Here is a 19,078-nt window from a genome sequence, read left to right as displayed (position 1 = left end):
ATACAGCGATATGCGGTGATACAATAAAGCGCACTAGCCTCGGTTTGCGATGATTATCGCAGATTGTAGATAATATGCCCCTGGGTTCTTGAGATGTTGTCTCTAGATTTTTGTGCAGCGTGTGTCCCCCACCTCTCTTAGCATAAGGTCTCCGTTGGACTGTGGGCCCAGATAATAGCTCACCTGTTGCTTCTGATGCGGCGCTGGGGCACACATGCTGTTCCAAAGGGCGGAGGGTTCGCAGGTGGGGAGGTGTGTACAGCATACAGCAATCCTACTGTAGGTATGAATTCGGTTCGGTCACTCCGATCAATCTTGGTCAGTCGCACTGGGGCCTCCTTGAGAAGAAAGTAGTTGGCAGTCCTCAGTTCTAAGTGCAAGGCTCTGGCGGTGCGACCCTATGGAGCTATGCTTGGGCACACTGGCAGTGATACTCTCTGGAACCAATTACTTCTGCGCCATGGCTGCCCGGTGCTATCTGCAGCATAGGGATGATTTTAAGAGGGCCATGTTCTTTGAAGTAGTGCCTTCCCGCCCACAGCAGTCTTGTGGGCAGAGCCAGGTATGCTGCTCACAGGGGTACCTTGGGAGGTACTGCAGATTTGCTGTCTTTACTTCTTCAACAGTCGTAGCAACACAGCATAGTCGGAGTGCTGCAGTAACAACATCTGGGGGTCACCAGCCCACAGAAGGTATCCTATTGCAAATCTCTATCCTGGCTTCAGTCGACCAGCCAATTGAGTACAAGTACGTTGCTGGTGATGATGGGGATAACACAGGAAGGCTTTGCCACATGCTTCGAAAAGTGCAACTGTTGTTCCTTCAGTTGACGTCAATACTGAACATGCCACCTATGCAGACTAGGAGTCAGGCGGTGAGGGGTGCGGAGGGCACCACAACTCCCCTACGACAAAGAAGTTAACATTTTGCCCTTTCAGATGGGAAGCCAATGAAGGGATTTTAGGCAGGGCGAGGTGGAACTGTATCGGTCTTTATTACATATAAGCTTTGCCGGTATCTTTTGAGTCACCTGTAGGCGGGTGAAAAGGTAGTCGGCCATTTCCATGTAAAGGTCAGTGCCATAGTCCAATCTACTTATTACTAGGGCTTGGACTACGGTTCTGTGCCAAACTACTGGAATCCAGTGGAAGCCTTTTTTAAGGAGTTTGAGCAGGCCATAACATCTGCTGCTTGTGGCAATAACTTGCTCCTGAATGGTCAAGGACTCAACCAAGACACTCACATTCTTTACAGTTTTTTATGGCATAGGCGCGGGTCCCAAAAACGCCAGCCACAAAGAGTCCCAGATCAGATGGAAACCTCCACATAATTAAATTTTAGATTTCTCCACATTTAGCTTTAATCAATGTCTTCTCATACAACTAGTGACATCCAGAAAAATTCTGTTGAGTGTCATTTTGTTTCTGACCTGTGGACAGGACTAACTGCGTGTCATCAGCATATCTGGAGTACCCACATTAAATAGAGAGGGGCACAAAGAATTGCCTTAGGTACAAAGCCTTTAGAGCAGTGGGAAGAAGATCGGACTGTGCTCAGCTGGACAGCCTGGGTCTTTTTATTCAGGAATTACCTGAACCAACGTAGGGTAAAAGAATGAAGCCCTGCCTCTTGAAGTTTATTTATCAATTGACAATGCAAAACAGTGTCAAATGCCGCAGAAAGATCAGGTAGAATCAGGACAACACTGTTTACTGGTTGATTCATTATTTGTTTTTTTCCCACTGAGCAACACCATTTCTGCTGCGCTGGCTTGTGGCCCCATTTGTACTTTTACAATAACAGTATTTCTCCACTCAACTGGTCTTCTCCATGGATTCTTCACGACACAACAGCAAAATACATGAATTTTGTGTAGGCACACAAAGATTACGTGATTTGCCAAAAGTCACAGGATGTTGAGCCAGCAACGAGAATCGAACTGGATTCTCGTCCTCCAAGGTCGGCAGCTTTGGCCGTTACTCTACATCCTCTCCTCTGAGTTGCTTGCTCAGATGGCTGATGAACACGTTTATATTGCTGGTAGTATTATTGCGCTGGGTATTAAAAAACAAGAGCTTATATAAACTACAACCTCATACACTTTTTTTTTTAATCTAAGCAAATAAGTCATCTTTTAAAGCAGCACACACACGTTAACACTGCAATCTTTTATTTCTTAAGAGGCACTTTTTAATATTTCTTTACAAAGCAGGCGAATCGAGTGTTTGTGTGGCCCACAGGCTCTGCTTTGGACTTCATTGGGCCAAACAGGGCTCCCTGTGTGCCGATTACTACAGCACGTCATTTTGGGACATTATTTTGCCAGGTATAAGGAAAGCGCATTAGCTTTCAGCACCAAAATCATAATTATTCCTTTGATAGCACAGAGACATTGGCAAGAGGGGGAAAGGGTCCAGAGGAGGCAGGGTGAGGGTAAGAGGACAGACTATCACTCTGATGGTGCCCGACTCAAAAAACACAGAATGCCTCTCCCCGTCCCACTTTTAGATGCACCATCGAAGGTGATAGAGTCTGTCTGCTGGCACTCCTTCTTATGGGGTGGATGCTGCAGCCACCCTGTGCTTTGGCTGTTTATTTGGGTGTTTTGCAGAACCAGACCTCGCAAGGGCGCCAAGATTGCTTTCCCACTATCTGCTGCCAGGCGGTGAGGGCACCACAACTCCCCTGTGCCCTACTGCTTTTTCTCCGAACACAAGTGATCCCGGACAGAGGTGATGGTCTCTTGTAGATTATTGCTGCTTTGATAGCTCCTCACACGTCAGCCACCCCCTCAGTACAAAACACCCAATTAGATCCTCATTTCTGCTGTACCCACACACAAAAACAATATGACTCCGCACAATGAAATTTTTAAAGTGTGGCAGGGAGGCTTGGAAAAGCTGGCAGGGTACGGTCTGGGTCAGTCTCTGGCCTAAGACAGGATGGCCGAGACCCAATTCACCGACTGAAAATACTTATTGCGCACGACGCATCACCTCCCCACGCCGAGAAGAACCAACGCATCCCTTACGCATCAGTAGGGACCCGTTGCATCACTGTTCTTGTGTGTAAGGAACCAACGCATCACCTTCCCTACAACACTTTCGTTGTATAGCGATACGCATTCAAAGGTACATTGAACTTAAAGTGTTGCATTTACCATCTTAAGAGAACTAAGCTATTTCTACCATCTTTAAAAGTACAGTATTGTGGATTTTTGTCATTTGTGGTCTTGTGATAAGTCTATATAAAGAATACTTATTTTTTATATAAAATCTGTGTGGTGTCCATCTATACTGTTGTCACTGGATTACTGTATGTGTTCACAAATGCTTTACACACTGCCTCTGAGATAAGCCTGTCTGCTCTTGCCAAGCTACCAAGGGGGTGAGCAGGGGTTATTTTAGGAGTTTATCTCCTTACCCTGACTAGAAGCAAGGGTCCCTATTTGGTCAAAGGTACCTACTTGTAGGAGAGTAGGATCTGCTTCACGCGAGTACTCCCACTTTTTGCTGGTGTTTCACTGTCTTTTTTACCTTAGTCTGGCTGTGGCCCTGCTAATCAGGACCACAGTCTAGCTGCTTCCTCTCTAAAATGGTTTGCATGTACATTAGGTACATATCTAACTGGATTCTGGAGTGCCTTATAAGCCCCTAGTATATGGTATACTATGTACCTAGGGCATAGGTCCCTCAGAGGCCTACCAGAGGCTGAAGCATGTATTGTTACACCCCTGGGAAGCACTCCAAAATGGCACCACAGGTCTGCTACTGCAGCCTGGGTGGGTGTGCTTGCACCCCTTACAGTGGTATAGGCTACCTATATCACTACCATTGCACACACATACAAAACCTTTAAGTCACTCCTGTGGCAGGCCTTAACAATTCTGAAGGCAGAGTGCTTGGTTTTTATGTGAGAGGGTGCCCCTGCATGAGCACAGCCCCTCTGCAGCGTTCGGAGTACCTCCTCTGATGCGGTTTGTGATGCAGCCTGACCATAAACTCTTAAGTGCATTATAACCTCGCTGTAAATGCTAACTTTGGGATGGCTGCACAGAAACATGTCGTGTTTGGTGTCAAACGCTTTGGAATACTAACCCCCCCCCCCCGGCCCCCCCCCGCCAGCATTCCACCCTTCTAGAGAGAGACATGTTCACACTGGTCTAACCCGGTAGGACTTTCTACAGCCCTGGCATCACAAAATGGATGCCTCTGCCACAGACACGGATCTGGCCTCCTGCTGCTGACCGAAATTCCGGCAGGGGAGGCGTAACCACCTCCCCAGACAGGTAGATGTGTATTGGGGCTGGGCGGGAGCACTATCTGGTACTTCGAAGTCCTGCACTGGGGGCACACTTGATGTCCCTGTGCATAGTCCAGTTCAAACCGGTTGCAGGGGCTACCTGCCCCTGCTCTGGCGTGAAACTGTACAAAGGAAATGGGTGTAACCACCCCTCTTTCCAAACCCTCCCATAGGTGGGTCCCTAGAGTATGTCCAACCCCCAAACTTAGTACGAGTATGGGAACCCAGTCCTTGCGACTTTAGATTACCTTGGACGAAACTCTTCAACATATATCCTGGACCTTCGACGTTCTATCCTGACTAGAAGACTGAAGAAATCTCGCTTGGAGTCAAGGAGTGACTCCCCTGCTTGGCAGGCACCAAAGAAGCAACTGTCCGGTCTGCAATTCCGAAGCTCCTGTTGGACGCCGAAGTCTCTGCATCACCAGAGGTAGATTTCCTGACTTCCCCGAGGCTACCCTGAGTCCACAGCAAAGCTGAGGCCCGTGGCTATCGTGGGTGACGAGGAACCGTGACCCCTGGGCACCGCGTACTATTGCTGGTACATCGGCTTCCTGTTTATCCTTGAAGTTCTGCTTTGGGCTGCGAGTAGCCCCAGCCTTGAGCACTGACTGCACCGAAAAATTTCTGGCCTCCACTCCACGAGTGACCCGTAGGCCGGGTTCCAGTGCGACCGCTCGAGGCTCCTTCGCGATCGCTAGCCCGTTGGCTAGTGGGTCCCCACGAAGGCAACTCCTCTTCTGCTTGGGCTTCCCTGGTTGCTCCAGACGTGCCCTAACTTACACTCGCTGGGTGAGTCCCTCAGACCTTGCTGGTCTGCACTGACGTCCTTCTCTTCCCACGAGGCTTGCCGTTGCCAAGGCTTGTTGGGTCCATTCTGGTCACCGACACCGCAGCACTCGACAGACTTCGTGGGACAGCTCGAATCCGGCTCATGGACTTCGTCGACACCTCCTGGACCTCGTGGCTGAAGAGTCAAGACACCCGTCAACTCACCTGAAGCACCTGACATATGTGGGCATTGGTCCATCCTGCCCTCGGTCACTGGCAAGTGACCCAAACTCTATCCCCTCTGCTTTCAGGTTCCTTCCATTCTAGATCCAGGCTTGGATCTCTCCGGACACTTCTCTTCACAGCAGCAGCAGTTCTTCGCCAGCTTCCATTGTAATCGACGACGCGAACCGACACCAAAAGACACCTATGCACCCGGCTTCCCTGGGTGAGGTAACTCAAGTACTCCGGTGCTCCCGTGGGTGCTAGCCCTAGAACTTCTTAAGTCCAAAAGGGTTCGGTCCTGACTCGAGTCCAAGTGACCCTAATCTTTAAATTTCAAACCGCGACATTGACCGTAGAAGCTAAGGGGAACCCGCGGTTGTGCTTACACACTGCACACAGTCCCCGTGGGTCCCCTGCGTCACTACCTTGGGTGGTTCCTTATGGTCCCAGCGATTCTACAGGCTCTAGGCCTTGTGTCTAATTCAGTTGTGGTTCTTATACCACTTTATTGGTATATGGTTTGGTACGCCCCTAGGGCCCAAACGTGTGTGGTTGTCCTTCCATTTGGTCATTCAAGAGATTATAGACTGGTAAAACAAGCTGCTTTACATTCCTTCAAGACTTAGCCTGAAGGCTGCTCTCAATAGCTACCACGAGGATAGCTTTCAATAAAGGTTGTATTTAACCTATTCACCATAAGGGGTTGTTTGGACTGATACACGGTGCCCACTATAAGTAGTGGATAGCATATATCAGACCAACTTCTCACACCTACCTCTGCCAACTAGAGACCCCCAGTTCTAACATTGGGCCTCATTTCTGCTGCACCCACACACAAAAAAAAAATCTGACTGCACAACGAATTTTTTAAAGTGCGGCGGGGAGGCTCGGTAGAGCTGGCAGGGCACGGTCTGGATCAGTCTCTGGTCTTAGACCGGATGGCACAGACCCAATTCACAGACTGAAAATGCTTATTGAGGACGGCACCAGGGCCGGCGCTAGGCATGGGCAGTGTGGGCAGCTGCCCAGGGCCTCGCGCGGAGCAAAAAAAAAAAAACCAGGGGGCCCCACTTCACTACCTGCCCCCACACAATCAAATTACAAATGCAAGGTGTCTTGACCTTGCCGTCAAGGTGTGGTGGCATTCCTGGGGGTGCAGGGGAAGGGACAAACAGAATGGGGAGGCACAGCAGCTGGGCCAGCAACTATTTTGTCTCACAGTTGCAGGGGCGGGGCAGCGCCTCTGATACTGTTAAGTACAGGCATTCTAGGCGCTCTTTCTGCATTTTGTTTCTAGGCAACAGAAGGCCCCTTTGTTTCCAGGACCAGGACACTGGTAAGGAGAGGTGGGTGAGGGAAGGAGGGAGCAGCCAGATAAACTGGCTTTTGTTAACCTTTACACTAAGGTCAGAGGATCCTTGAGCAGGGAGGCTCTAGGGCGGTGCAACCGGTGCATTCGCTGTGGGAGCTGACTTAGGGTGGCACATCATGTTTGCAAATAGGTTTTGTTTTTAAAAGCACTTGCTGCCTCCTTCTTGGCCTCAAGCAATTTTTGGCAACAATAAAAATGTCGAGATAACTTTGGTGATTAACGTTCTTCCGAGAGAGAGAGATGGAGTTTTGTCAGGTGGGAGTTTTGACTTGTGGAAAGGTAGTGATGGAGCGGGTAAAATGTTTTCTTTTTATATACGCAATCCATTTATATTAATATGATTAATGATTAATTATAATTATTAAGTTTGATGTGAAAGAACTAAACCAACCTCATTAACAGAAAGAATACACGTGGGAATGCATTTGCATGGCTAAAATAATAGGTGAACTAAGTTTGTATGCATATTAAAACGATAAATGTTGCTTGAGTAATGTTATTGTGATTTGCGCTTTAATAAACCAGCATTAACGGCTTTGAATGTTGCATATGGCTAGATAAATGCATACACATAAGGGTATTAGCAAGGGAATAACACGGTTTTAATCATTTCTATGTATTAATTACGATTTTGTGTTTCTTTGCTTAAAGTTGACTATTCTGGCCTACCAAAAGATGGCCGCCGACTGAAACCTAACTAAAGTACATTACTTCATCATTTGAACAATGGAGGAAGGCGCCTGCACTGACTTCGTTCGTGTCCCTTGTGTGACCTGTCAGACCATGCCCATGAAGACTACCCTGGGCGAGGTGCCAATGCCCCTGAACGTGAAGAAAATGTTACAATTGAGAATATGAAATGTCGAACCCAACTTGTTTCCAACGAACTGATACATTTAGGACCACGGATTATTCTTTCCCATACATTTGCTTTGAGACTTTTCCCGCATGGGAGAATTTGAAAATGTTTCCTGATGTACTGAGATGTATTTGAATTCAGCCAATCGTATTCCTGTGAAATGAGAAAATGTAACATTGATATGTAAATTTTAGTATCAATATTAGAAGACTAGAGAGGGCAATAACAGAAGCAGCTGACGGAGAGCCGATGATCAGAGATCCTTATGCTGACGGAGAGGACGGAGACTTTATATGATAAACAAGAACTCTGACGAATTTACTGAGGACCAATTCTGACTTAGAAAACGACAATTAGCCAGAATAGGTAATTATGACAAAAGATGATATTGCATTATTAAGATTTAACCTGCATTTAAATTAGATAAAAGAAAAATCATTATTTGAATAAATGTGTCGGGTGATTATTTCATTGAAATGTTTATTGATTAGTTTGAGAGTTAAAGTATCATTGAACTAAATAACAACTAAATGATTCGATCGACCTATTGATGGAGGAAGTGTTAGGGTCATTCAGGAGAAGTGGTTTTCCTCTATCAAAGAGAGCAGTTGTGGTTCGGAACTGATGTCCCTTTGTAGGCACGGATAGTTTGAGAGAATGAATGTTGGTGTTATGGGCCCCACCAGCGTATGATGTGTGTATGTGCGTGTGACTGAGAAATCATTCTGTCCGTGGAAGTAAGGGGAAATTGAGTAACCCGAACTGCACCAGTATTTCTGGTAGCAGAGGATGGTTTTTATTGGTTTTGATTTAATGATTTTGCATGTATATAGCTTATCGATTGATTGGTATTGATATATGTACTAACACTATATGTTGAAGTCATATTGAGTTTTATGTTGTCTGTACGGCTTCTGGGATGTAGGAAGTCGGAAATTGAGAACAGTTCCGTAGGGGAGCAGAGGTAAGTGCTGCTCTCGGGAAAAACGGGATTGTGGTTGCCCGTAGGTACACGGGAGAAACGTGTGACAATTGAAGTTGCACGGCGCATTGTCTGGGTTCGATTCGGTAGCATCATTGAGTGTTACCATTAGTGATATTTTCTGTGTGAGAGAAGTGTGTATGATAGCAAAGGTTTACCTGTGAAATTTTGGGCTTAGGTACCAGGAAACCAATTGGCATACCGATAATGCTTATCACTAAAAAGGTAGCAGGTGTTCTCTGAGCTTGTTAGAAGGACAAAGTAGAGGTAAGCGCTGCTTTGTTAACGTATGTAAAAATCCTGTAGTAGGACAGACTGTTTGCTGTTCTCGGAAAAGACAGGATTCTGTGTGAATGAACTACATTTTCTTGTGTGAAAGTGCTTGAATGAAATACCATTCGGGTTAATTGCGAAACTCTGGATTTATTTCTCAGGAGCATTGCGTTTCCAACTATGTGTCTTAATTCCGGAGAAAACAGTTAATTGATGCTTGGTAGAAGGGTAAAGTAGAGGGATGTGCTACTTTGCCAACGGACGAAACGATTCTGTAGTAGGGCAGAGGTAAGTGCTGCTCTCGGGGAAAACAGGATTCTCGTGGGAAAGGTCTTTTGCTTTTCTGTGGTTAGCGAAGCAGACAATGGAGATGTTTATACGTTGTAACTAACAGTATTGTAACATTGAAACAAAAGTCTACCGAGTAGTTTTGTAAAGGAGGGGTAGACTGAAGACAGGAGCCAGGAGCAGGAACTGCTGCAGCGACTGCTGACGTCAGAAAGACCGCGCTGGGATTGGATAGCCAGTCAGAGGTGTAAAACGCTCTTGATTGGTACGTCAGTGTAAAACCGCGCTAGGATTGGAGATTGTGACAGTGACGTAGATGCGCCAGGATTGGTGCGTGAGTGAGAGTCGCGTTGCTATTGGACTAAAGATCGTACAGTTGCAGAAAAGACTAAAGGGTTCACGAGAGAAAGGAAATGTATTATCATTCACCCGAGAAAAAGAAAACATCCTCGTTTAGTAAAATAAAAGGATGGTTTGTGAAAGACAAAGAGATTGCGACTAGGGAAGGACAGTTACTTCCTCCGACGAAAACACCCGCATCCTTCATGGTTGCGAAATATGGGTACCATACTTGCATCTGGTTAGACAATTGGGCGAAGTATACAAAAGAAGACGGAGTTTTAGCGTTTCCAGAAAATGGTTCCTTTAATTTGGCAATATTGAGGAATTTACGGGAGAGGATGATGAGCTTAGATCCGCGACCTAGGCCTACGCAGGTCGAGGCTTTGACTGAGTGGGAAGACGAGATGCATGAGCGAGAAAAACAGAGAAATGGCAGTAGATATAGATATATGTTCGGACGGCCAAACGATCGTGAAACTCATTGTGATCTAATGAGAAGGTGGCGAGACGCAAATATGACTGAAGGACTGTTTCCCGTAAGAACTGCAGGGGAAAGTGAGGTAAGGAAATGCATAGAGAAAAAGCATAATGTAGACCCCAGAAGGTATGGAGCAAATGAGATAGAAGATGATGTCTTGGATGATATGTTTTACAAAAGTCCACCTCCGAACAGGCAGGAATGTAATTTTATGTTATGTTATGTTAAAATATTTTTATAACGAGCAGTAGTTACTCCGAAGAGTGTCCCAGCGCGAACCCAAGAGGGGGGAGAGCCAAGGTAGGAGCAAGAAAAAACTTATGGAAACAGATAAGTTTTAAGGAGACGCTTAAAACAGCCTGGGTCCTGGGTATTTCGCAGGAAAAATGGGAGAGAATTCCATGCAGCGGCAGCTTTGACAGCAAGCGAGCTGCCCCCAATTCTAGACCGGGAGAAGCGCGGAACCCTCGCAAGTAAAAGAGCTGATGAGCGAAGGGTTCTAGTCGGCACATAAAAGGCGAACCGCCTCTGCAGATAGATAGGACCCAAATTATGTAGGGCCTTGTGGGCAATGACCAAAGCCTTGAACTTAACCCTCTCAATCAGGGGCAGCCAGTGCAGGGCCTGAAGATGAGAGCGGACACTGCACCTTCTAGTGATACCAAGAATGAGCCTAGCGGCCGCATTCTGGATCACTTGAAGTTTATTCAAGGAGTAGCCAGGCAGGCCAACATAGAGGGCATTGGCGTAGTCCAGGCGGGACAAAACCAAAGCCCGAACAACCGTTTCCTTCGCCGTTCTAGGGAGAAGTGGGAGAAAACTCCTGAGAACCTTAAGAAGGCCAAAACACCCACCCGAGATCTTCTTCACCTGGACCGCGAAAGACAGATTGTCCTCGAACCACACTCCAAGATTTTTTACGGAGCTCCCCTTGGAAGAGGGGGGGGGGGGGGGGGGGGGGAAGGTCTGGGGGCCAAATCTTACATCTGAAGTCCGAGGGGAAGTTACCATAGAGAAGAATCTCCGATTTGTCTTCATTGCATTTGAGTTGAGCCCTGGCAAGCCAACCAAATACCGAGGACAAACACTTCTGTACAGGCAGCACGGAATCATCCCCCTTGCTCCAGGTGAAAAGAAGCTGGGTGTCGTCAGCATAGGCTATCACCTTAGCCCCCAGCTTCTCGGCCAAGAAGACCAGCGGTGTAACATAGATGTTAAAAAGGAGGGGGCTAAGTGACGAGCCCTGGGGGACACCGGTAGAGACCTCCTGTAGAAGTGAGGCAGCGGGAGGCAGCCAAACCTGTTGGGTACGGCACTCCAGAAAGGACCTCAGCCAGGCTAAAGCCAGGCCAGAGACACCAATCTCTGAGAGGCGGGAAAGCAAACGCCGACCGCAGGTACACCAGTGAGGGAAACTCTGCGAATCATTAAGACAGAAGTTACGACTCCAGAGGTAAAGAGAAGGAATTCTCTTAGGGAAAGAGAGATGGAAAATAAGATGGAGAGTGAAAATTCGAGGGAACTAGCGAAAACCACGTTAGAACTGACAAGAGAAAATAAGAGAATTGACTAAAAATCTAGAAGCAGTTACAGTCCCTGTAACCATAGGTCCAGTTATGCCCATTTTTGAGAAGCAGAAAGAAAGTGAGCATGGTCTAACAGTTCCGTATGTGAATAATAGACAAGCGGAACAGCCCCTGATGAGAGCAAAAGAGAATCCTTGGAGACACCATGAGTGAAGGTGAACTACATGTGTCAAATAACCCATTTTATAATCCGGATACTGTAGAAAGAAGCAGAATGGTAGGGGGACCAATATTAGAACCACAGAGACTGACAGAACCAGGGAATGTAGAAAAATCAGTGGGTATAACTACAGACGAATTGAGCGAATGGCTGAAGGGCTTGCAAGGTAAAGAGAAGGAATCCCAAACCATTGATGTGGCAAAATTACGTATGGTGTTAGAAGAATTAATAGTAGGGACAATTCCCACAGAAAAGCTGAAAAATTACCAGGATGAGGAATTGTTGTTCTTATGTAAGAGTATCACTTTGAGAGCAAAGAATTTACATGACAGACTAGCAGAAATAGCAGGTGAAATGGGAATGGACATGGACAAGGTAAAAGCTTTACAGAAGCCTTACCGAGTGGATTTCACGGAAAAGGATATTGAAAATATGAACACTGCAGGACGAATAGGGCAGATTAAGGACATAATCACAGTGTTGAGGAAATGGGGAGATGTGGACAAATGGAAAAGTAGGTGGTATAGGAAACGGGATGATACCTCAGACAGAACTTTTCCAGCATTTCCTGTGAGAGAAAAGGAAAAGGTAGTGACAGAATTTCCCACGAGAGAGATTCCAGGAGCGGGATATGTGCATGTCAAATGGACAAGACAGGACATTTTGTCATTTACAAATGACTTCCCTCGATTGCGAGAAAAGCCAGTCGAGTGGTACAGACAGGTAGACAGATTTGTTAAGTTGTCAAAGGTACTGTGGATTGATCTAAATAGCCTATTTGACATAATAGTGCCAGCAGACTTTTGGGCAGAATGCAAAATAGTCATAGATTGGCCAACTAAAGAGAACCCGAGAGATCCCAAAACAGGAGCACCAGACCCTGAGGTAATGAAGAAATATGAACAAGTTATGGTGTTTTTGAAACCAAAGTGCCTCCCAAAGAAACAGACTGGGTTAAAATAGATCGAACACATCAAGAAGCGAAAGAATCAGTTCATGCTTACTATGAAAGGCTAATATTAGCTTTCAAACAGTTTAGTGGAGATGACAGTCTGGGCGAGAAGGATCTAAGTCATTTTGTGTACAGATTTGTGTATGGTTTGCGTTCCCAAATTGGGGAAATGATCAAGCAGCATACCGTAGAATGGCAAAGCAAGAAAATAGATGAGATCCTAAGGCATGCTAAATACTTTAGTGAGGAGATTGAGGCAAAGCAGCGAAAATTAAAAGAAAAGGCAATGTGGGCTCAAGTGAAAGTCGCAGAGAGACAGGAAGCTCAGCTGGTTGAACAAGCCAATAACCCAGGCATCAAACCGTGATTTGGCCCAGGAAAAGGAAAGGGTAATATAGAAGAAGCTAAAAAGAAGTTTCCATGCCACAATTGCGGAAGGTTAGGGCATTGGAAATCCGAGTGTAAATATCCACCAAGTACTAATAATGAAAATCCATCATTGAATCCACAGGTGCAGTGTGAGGTGAGTGGCCCACCGCAGCAACAGCAGAAGGCTGTTAATCCACAGAATCAGGTGCCAAAACCGCCATTACCGCAAAGCAGGAACACCCAAAGATATAGCAAAGAAGCGGGATTCTACAATGAAGAACAGGTAAACAAACCGCAACGCGCGAGCGCTGTGTCACAATATTGGCTGCGAAATGACGAGTGAGTCAGAGGAGACTTATTGACGGTGCCGAAGAGTGGAAGAAGGGTGCGTACTTTGCGCAACTCTATAAATTGATCAGACAGGACCATCTGTGGATGGGAAAGTTAATGATGAAAACATTACTTTTCTAGTAGACACTGGAGCAATGCGATCTACTGTCAGGTCAGCAGATGTGAAAAATCTTCCTCTCTCAGATGAAACAATCCAAGTAGTTGGTGTGTCAAACGCCCAGATTAGGACCTACCTTACCGAACCGGTAAAGGTTAAAATAGGGAAATTCACAGACATGCACCGATTCGTGGTGTGCGATACTAGTCCTGTGAATCTGTTAGGAAGGGATCTTCTGTGCAAAATGAATTGCACCATATTCTGTACTCCAGATGGAATAGCATTTGAGACACCAGATGAGGATGTACTGTATAAGATGACAATAGCTAATCAAGAAAATGGAATTACAGGAACGTATGCAGTATTTAACCCAGATGAATTACCCAAAGAATTGAAGCAGTCAGTGAAGGCAGGAGTCTGGGATTTTACTGGAGAAGATGTAGGCCTTATGAGAAATATAGATCCAGTAAAGATTACACTAAAAGAAGGAGTAGTTTATCCAAACATTCCCCAATATAGACTGACACCTGAAATAATTGAAGGGGTGACACCTTTAATTGAGAAAATGATTCAACAAGGAGTGTTGAGAGAAATAATGAGTAGTCCATGTAACTCACCTATAATGGGACTGAAAAAGCCCAATGGGAAGTTCAGGATTGTGCAAGATTTGAGAAGGATTAGCAAAATTGTTGTGTCATGTTGTCCCATTGTTCCAAATCCATCAGTTATATTGTATCAGATTCCCCATGATGCAGAATGGTACACAGTAGTTGATTTGTGTCATGCTTTCTTTTCCATTCTGTTGCATCATGACAGCCAGCCGATTTTTGCATTTCGGTTTGGAGAGCGTATTTTGGCATGGTGCCGAATCCCACAGGAGTACACAGAGAGCCCCTCCATTTTCAATCAGTTGCTAAAGAAATCTCTGGAAAGTCTTACCATGCCTGAAAATTCAGTTTTGGTCCAGTATATTGACGACCTAATGGTGGTGTCAAAAACACGCGAAGCTTGTGAAACGGACACAATAGCTTTGCTGAATCATTTGGCAGATGGAGGACTAAAGGTATCTCCGACAAAATTGCAATACTGTAAAAAAGAAGTACAATATTTGGGTCATACCATTGAAAAAGGGTTGAGAAAAGTAACCATAGACAGAATCAGAATTATTAGAGGAATGAGAGCCCCAATGACCCAAAGAGAGGTGAGAATGTTCCTAGGGATGGTTGGCTACTGTCGTCAGTGGATAAGTAACTTTTCCCTGATTGCCAAACCATTGGTAAAATTGACGAAGAGTGAGGTTAAAGATCCCCTGTAATTGAACAAAGAAGAATTGGCAGCATTTAGACAGTTAAAGAACAGCCTTTGCGAAGCCCCAGCTCTGGGAATGCCAGACTACGAGAAAGAATTTGAATTGTACTGCAGTGAGAGAAATGGATGTGCACTCTCAGTGTTAATACAGAAACATGGAAGGCAAAGGAGACCAGTTGCATAGTTTTCGTCAATGTTAGATCCAGTGGCGGTAGGTTTGCCCGGATGTCTGAAAGCAGTAGCTGCTACATGCCGAAGCCTAGAGCAGAGTGAGGAAATCGTGATGGGGTATCCAGTAAGAGTGTTTGTACCTCATAATGTGGCGATCCTTTTAACGAGGAGCCGAACACAGTTCATGTCACATAGTCGGCTGACTAAGTATGAGAAGGTCATTCTAGGTGCAACCAATGTGAGTCTGGAAAGATGTGTGAATGTGAATCCAGCTACACTTTTGCCTGATGCAGAGAGAGTGGAGGTAAGAGATGATGTTGATCATGATTGTTTGGATATGCTTGACTTTTGCACGAAACCTCGACCAGAAATAAAAGATTTACCATTGCCAGAAAGTGATTATGTGTTGTTTGTGGATGGGTCGTGCTTGAGAACAGACGAAGGATTGTTGAGTGCGGCCTATGCTATATGCACAGTTGTTGCAGTCATAGAAGCATCACACTTGAAAGGAGTTAAATCCGCTCAAGTAGCAGAACTAGTGGCATTGACAAGGGCATGCAAAATTGGGAAGAATGTGAGAGTGACTGTGATAACAGACAGCCAGTACGGCTTTGGAGTTGTCCACAATTTTGGCCAACTTTGGCTGCAGAGAGGTTTTCTGACCTCAAGTGGAACTCCTATAAAGAATGCAGAAGTGGTGGGAAAATTGCTTGAAGCAATACAGTTGCCAAAAGAACTGTCAGTGGTAAAATGTGCTGCTCATAGTCAAGGTAGTGATTATATCACTACTGGGAATCGATATGCCAATGACATGGCTCAGTACTGTGCCCGAAATCAGTATTCAATCAATAGGGCAAAGGAGAAGGAGATGTTTTCTTGCTCTATAAGGTTTACTAACGTTGTGGGAACATGGGAAGAAGTGAGGCAGTTGCAGGATGAAGCAGGAGATGAAGAAATGAAGCAGTGGGTAAAAGCAGGTTGTGCACCAAGGGAAAAAGATCATGTGTGGGTCTATCGGGATGGAAGACCAGTAATGCCTGACAGCAGGATGTCAACCATGGCACGGATGTATCATAGCCAAGGACATCTGGGAAGAGATGCCATGATAAGGGCTTTTAAGCAGACCTGGTATAATGCAAAATTCAGGTTGATAGCAGAGAGTCTCTGTCAAAGATGCCTAATATGTCAGCAGTACAATCCTGGAAGGAAAACAGTGGTGAGCCTAGGCACAATAGGCCGAGAGGGAGGACCCTTCACCAGAATGCAAATAGATTTCATTGAAATGCCCCCTTAAAACAAGTTGAGGTATGTTCTGGTGGTAGTTTGTCTATTCTCCAGGTGGGTGGAGGCATACCCAACAAGAAGAAATGATGGAATCTCAGTGGCCAAGCTCTTGTTGAGGGAATTCATCCCAAGATACGGGTTCCCAGTGACCATAGAATCAGACAGAGGAAGACACTTTTACAATGAGATCATGGCATTGATTTGTGAAGCATTGGGTGTACAACAAAAACTACATTGTGCCTATCGACCAGAGGCTTCTGGTGTGTTTGAGCAAATGAATGGTACGATCAAAAACAGAATAGGGAAAATGTGTTTAGCCACAGGAATGAAATGGCCGGATGTCTTGCCTCTAGTCTTGATGACAATCAGATCTACTCCAGACAGAACGACAGGTTTGAGTCCACACGAAATTATCATGGGACGAGCCATGAGACACGTATTTGTTCCAGTCAACAAATTGATGACAATAACTGATGACATGATTTTGGATTACTGTAAAGGCATGGCTGACGCAGTCCATTCTGTGTTTCACCAGGTTGGAGCGGACACCACCACCCTTGAGAGAAAACCAGCCCATGACCTGAGCCCAGGTGACTGGATGAGAATAAAAGTCCACAGAAGAAGGAATTGCTTGGTTCCAAGGTGGGGAAGGCCAAGGCAAGTTATCTTGACCACAACAACTGCTGTGAAGTGTGCTGGACTGAAAAATTGGATACATGCAAGTCACACTTTGAGAGTTCCAAATCCAGCAGATAGCATTGGAAAATAATATTTCGATGATTCAGAATCAAGTGATGATTCAGGCCATGAGAATGCAAAGTCAAAAGAAAATCCTGAAAGGGGGGGGGGGAAAAGGAGCCAAGACTAGTTCCGACTCCAAGAGAAGAAATTCTGAGGAAGAGATTACAGATTTCAGATGGTTCAGATTCTGGAGACGAGCAAAACGCCAGTGGCAAGCATAGAAAGAAGAAAAGAAAAGAATGTCCCGTCAGAAGTAACATTTACACCAGACGAAAGAGTAGAAGAAGTTCCACCTGAGAAAATTCTTGATGGAGAAGAAGGGATAGAAATAGAGAGAGAGGGACAGATTGCTGCGGAAGACCCCCGAGGAGGTGTAGGGACAACCAACACTGAGTTAGGTGAAGGGACAATAAGCAAACAGAAAGATTGCGTGTCGGAGACCCGAGGAGGGACAGAAGTAGGGCCGACTCAAGAGGTGGGAAAAGTAGCTGGTGGAAAAGAAAAATCAAATGAGACCGAATCTGAGGACAGTGAACCAGAAGGTCAAATTCTAAGGAAGAGAACTTGGATCGAGGAAAGAAACAGTAAAGACGGCAAAACAAGAAGGAATGCTAAAGGAGATCTTTGGCCACACAAAATAAAGAGACGGAGATATCGATTGACACGAGTCAAACCCTCAGAAGCTGAACAAGTGAATGAAGTAACAAGTCAGCACAGAGAAAAAGAGGGAGAGACAGAAGTGTCTGAAGGAAACAAACGATCGAGAAAACCAAACCAGAAGTATAAGTCACCTGAATGGACATACGTGGCACTGCCTGAACAAGGAGAAGAGGTAGATAGTCAAGGAAATCCAGAGGAGACTTTACTGAAAGTGGTGAAGGAAGAAGAAACAGTGGAAATCCTGAGAGTTATCCTATCCGATATCAGAGAAGAAGCGGAAGATCAGGAAATTCTGTATGTGGATGATAAGGAAGTGAAAAACGATGAGAGGCCAAGCTGAGTGATTTCAAGAAGGTCCTTGTAGAAAATATAAAGGATTGAATAAGAAATTGAAGTATTTGGATCACCTGATAAGGGCCTAGCTCTTGCAGGAAAACTACAAGAAGCGGAGTAAAAGAGGCTAAGTCAAAAGACACGGTTAATTTTAACAAGATGGCTAACATAGATTATCGCAAAAATACCGGTAGAACACGGGGGTCAAAGGGAAAATTTAAAGACCTGCACGGAAAGAATCCCCTAGTATCTATATCTGAACACAACAAGAAATATGTGTCTGGGAAGGCTATACTAATTGTTCAAAGCCACAGAACCGAATGCTATAAGAAAACAGAAGTCCTCATAAAGAGGATGAAGTCCCATCACCCACCGAAGTGGCATGCTTCATCATCTGGGGCCTCCTCTTAACCACAACCTGGTGTGGTTAAGGAGCTACAACTCCTGGAAGGATAAGGAAGGAGGAGCTTGTGGATGTTTTCTTGACCTTAACACGCTAATAAGGCCTAATTAAGCAGAGGCTAAAGCTGCCTAACGTGTGGTGAAGTAACGTGGAAAGTGCAGTGTAAGTGAATACTCGGTTAAAATTGACTATCTTACGAAAAATATGTTTATTCAATATCCTTAGATGTCAAAAAATAAAAAAGTGGTCGACATGTTTCAGCCATTAACGATCATATCTTGTGATCATGGCTTTCTTCAGGACCAGATGTTACTACTGCAACATTTGCAACAGGTGTGAAAAATCTAAACCTGAATAAAATCAGAACGATGCCTCCGGCAGATATACCCACTCAACTGATGGTAAGTGGAACTGCAGGGGTTCTTATGAAGTACCTGTGCAAGACACAAGGGAAAAACACAAGAGCAGCATATTAATATAGCAAGGGGATAGTGGGTAGAACAATTAGTAACTTTAGACAGTCAGTGCCAGTAGGTATACCACTGGCCAGCTTACCCGTCTTGAATCGGGAATAGTCGCCTACACTCCTGGTAACAACTCAGGGCGTGAGGCAGCGCTCTATTAAAACAAACAAAAACAAAAACAAACTGGTATAGGAAAAGATCTCATGGGTGGTATAGTGATCTTCAAACCAATACAATTCGAATTAGGCTGCAGCGCGTGTGTATCAGGCAACTCTTACACAATAATAATACAGCTGGAGTAAATGTG

At 45.2% G+C, this 19,078-nt stretch overlaps 1 protein-coding gene across 2 annotated transcripts in view; it reads right to left on the bottom strand.

Annotated features, from left to right (window-relative positions):
• TM2D2 (TM2 domain containing 2) overlaps positions 1-19,078 on the bottom strand; it is a 72,631-nt gene that overhangs the window by 33,487 nt on the left and 20,066 nt on the right. The window contains exon 2 of one of the 2 annotated variants that reach the window (XM_085634574.1): positions 18,863-18,925. The exons of the other annotated variant lie outside the window; for it this stretch is intronic. Coding sequence (XP_085490700.1) covers positions 18,863-18,925 — 63 coding nt within the window. The remainder of the gene's footprint in view (positions 1-18,862; positions 18,926-19,078) is intronic. 2 annotated transcript variants of the gene reach the window in all.

This window comes from Triturus cristatus, chromosome 11 (genome assembly GCF_964204655.1).
Source record: "Triturus cristatus chromosome 11, aTriCri1.1, whole genome shotgun sequence".
In the NCBI taxonomy this organism is placed as follows: Eukaryota; Metazoa; Chordata; class Amphibia; order Caudata; family Salamandridae; genus Triturus; species Triturus cristatus.
The sequence above is the reverse complement of the archived record's forward strand: the minus strand, read 5'-3'. Positions and strand labels throughout refer to the sequence as shown.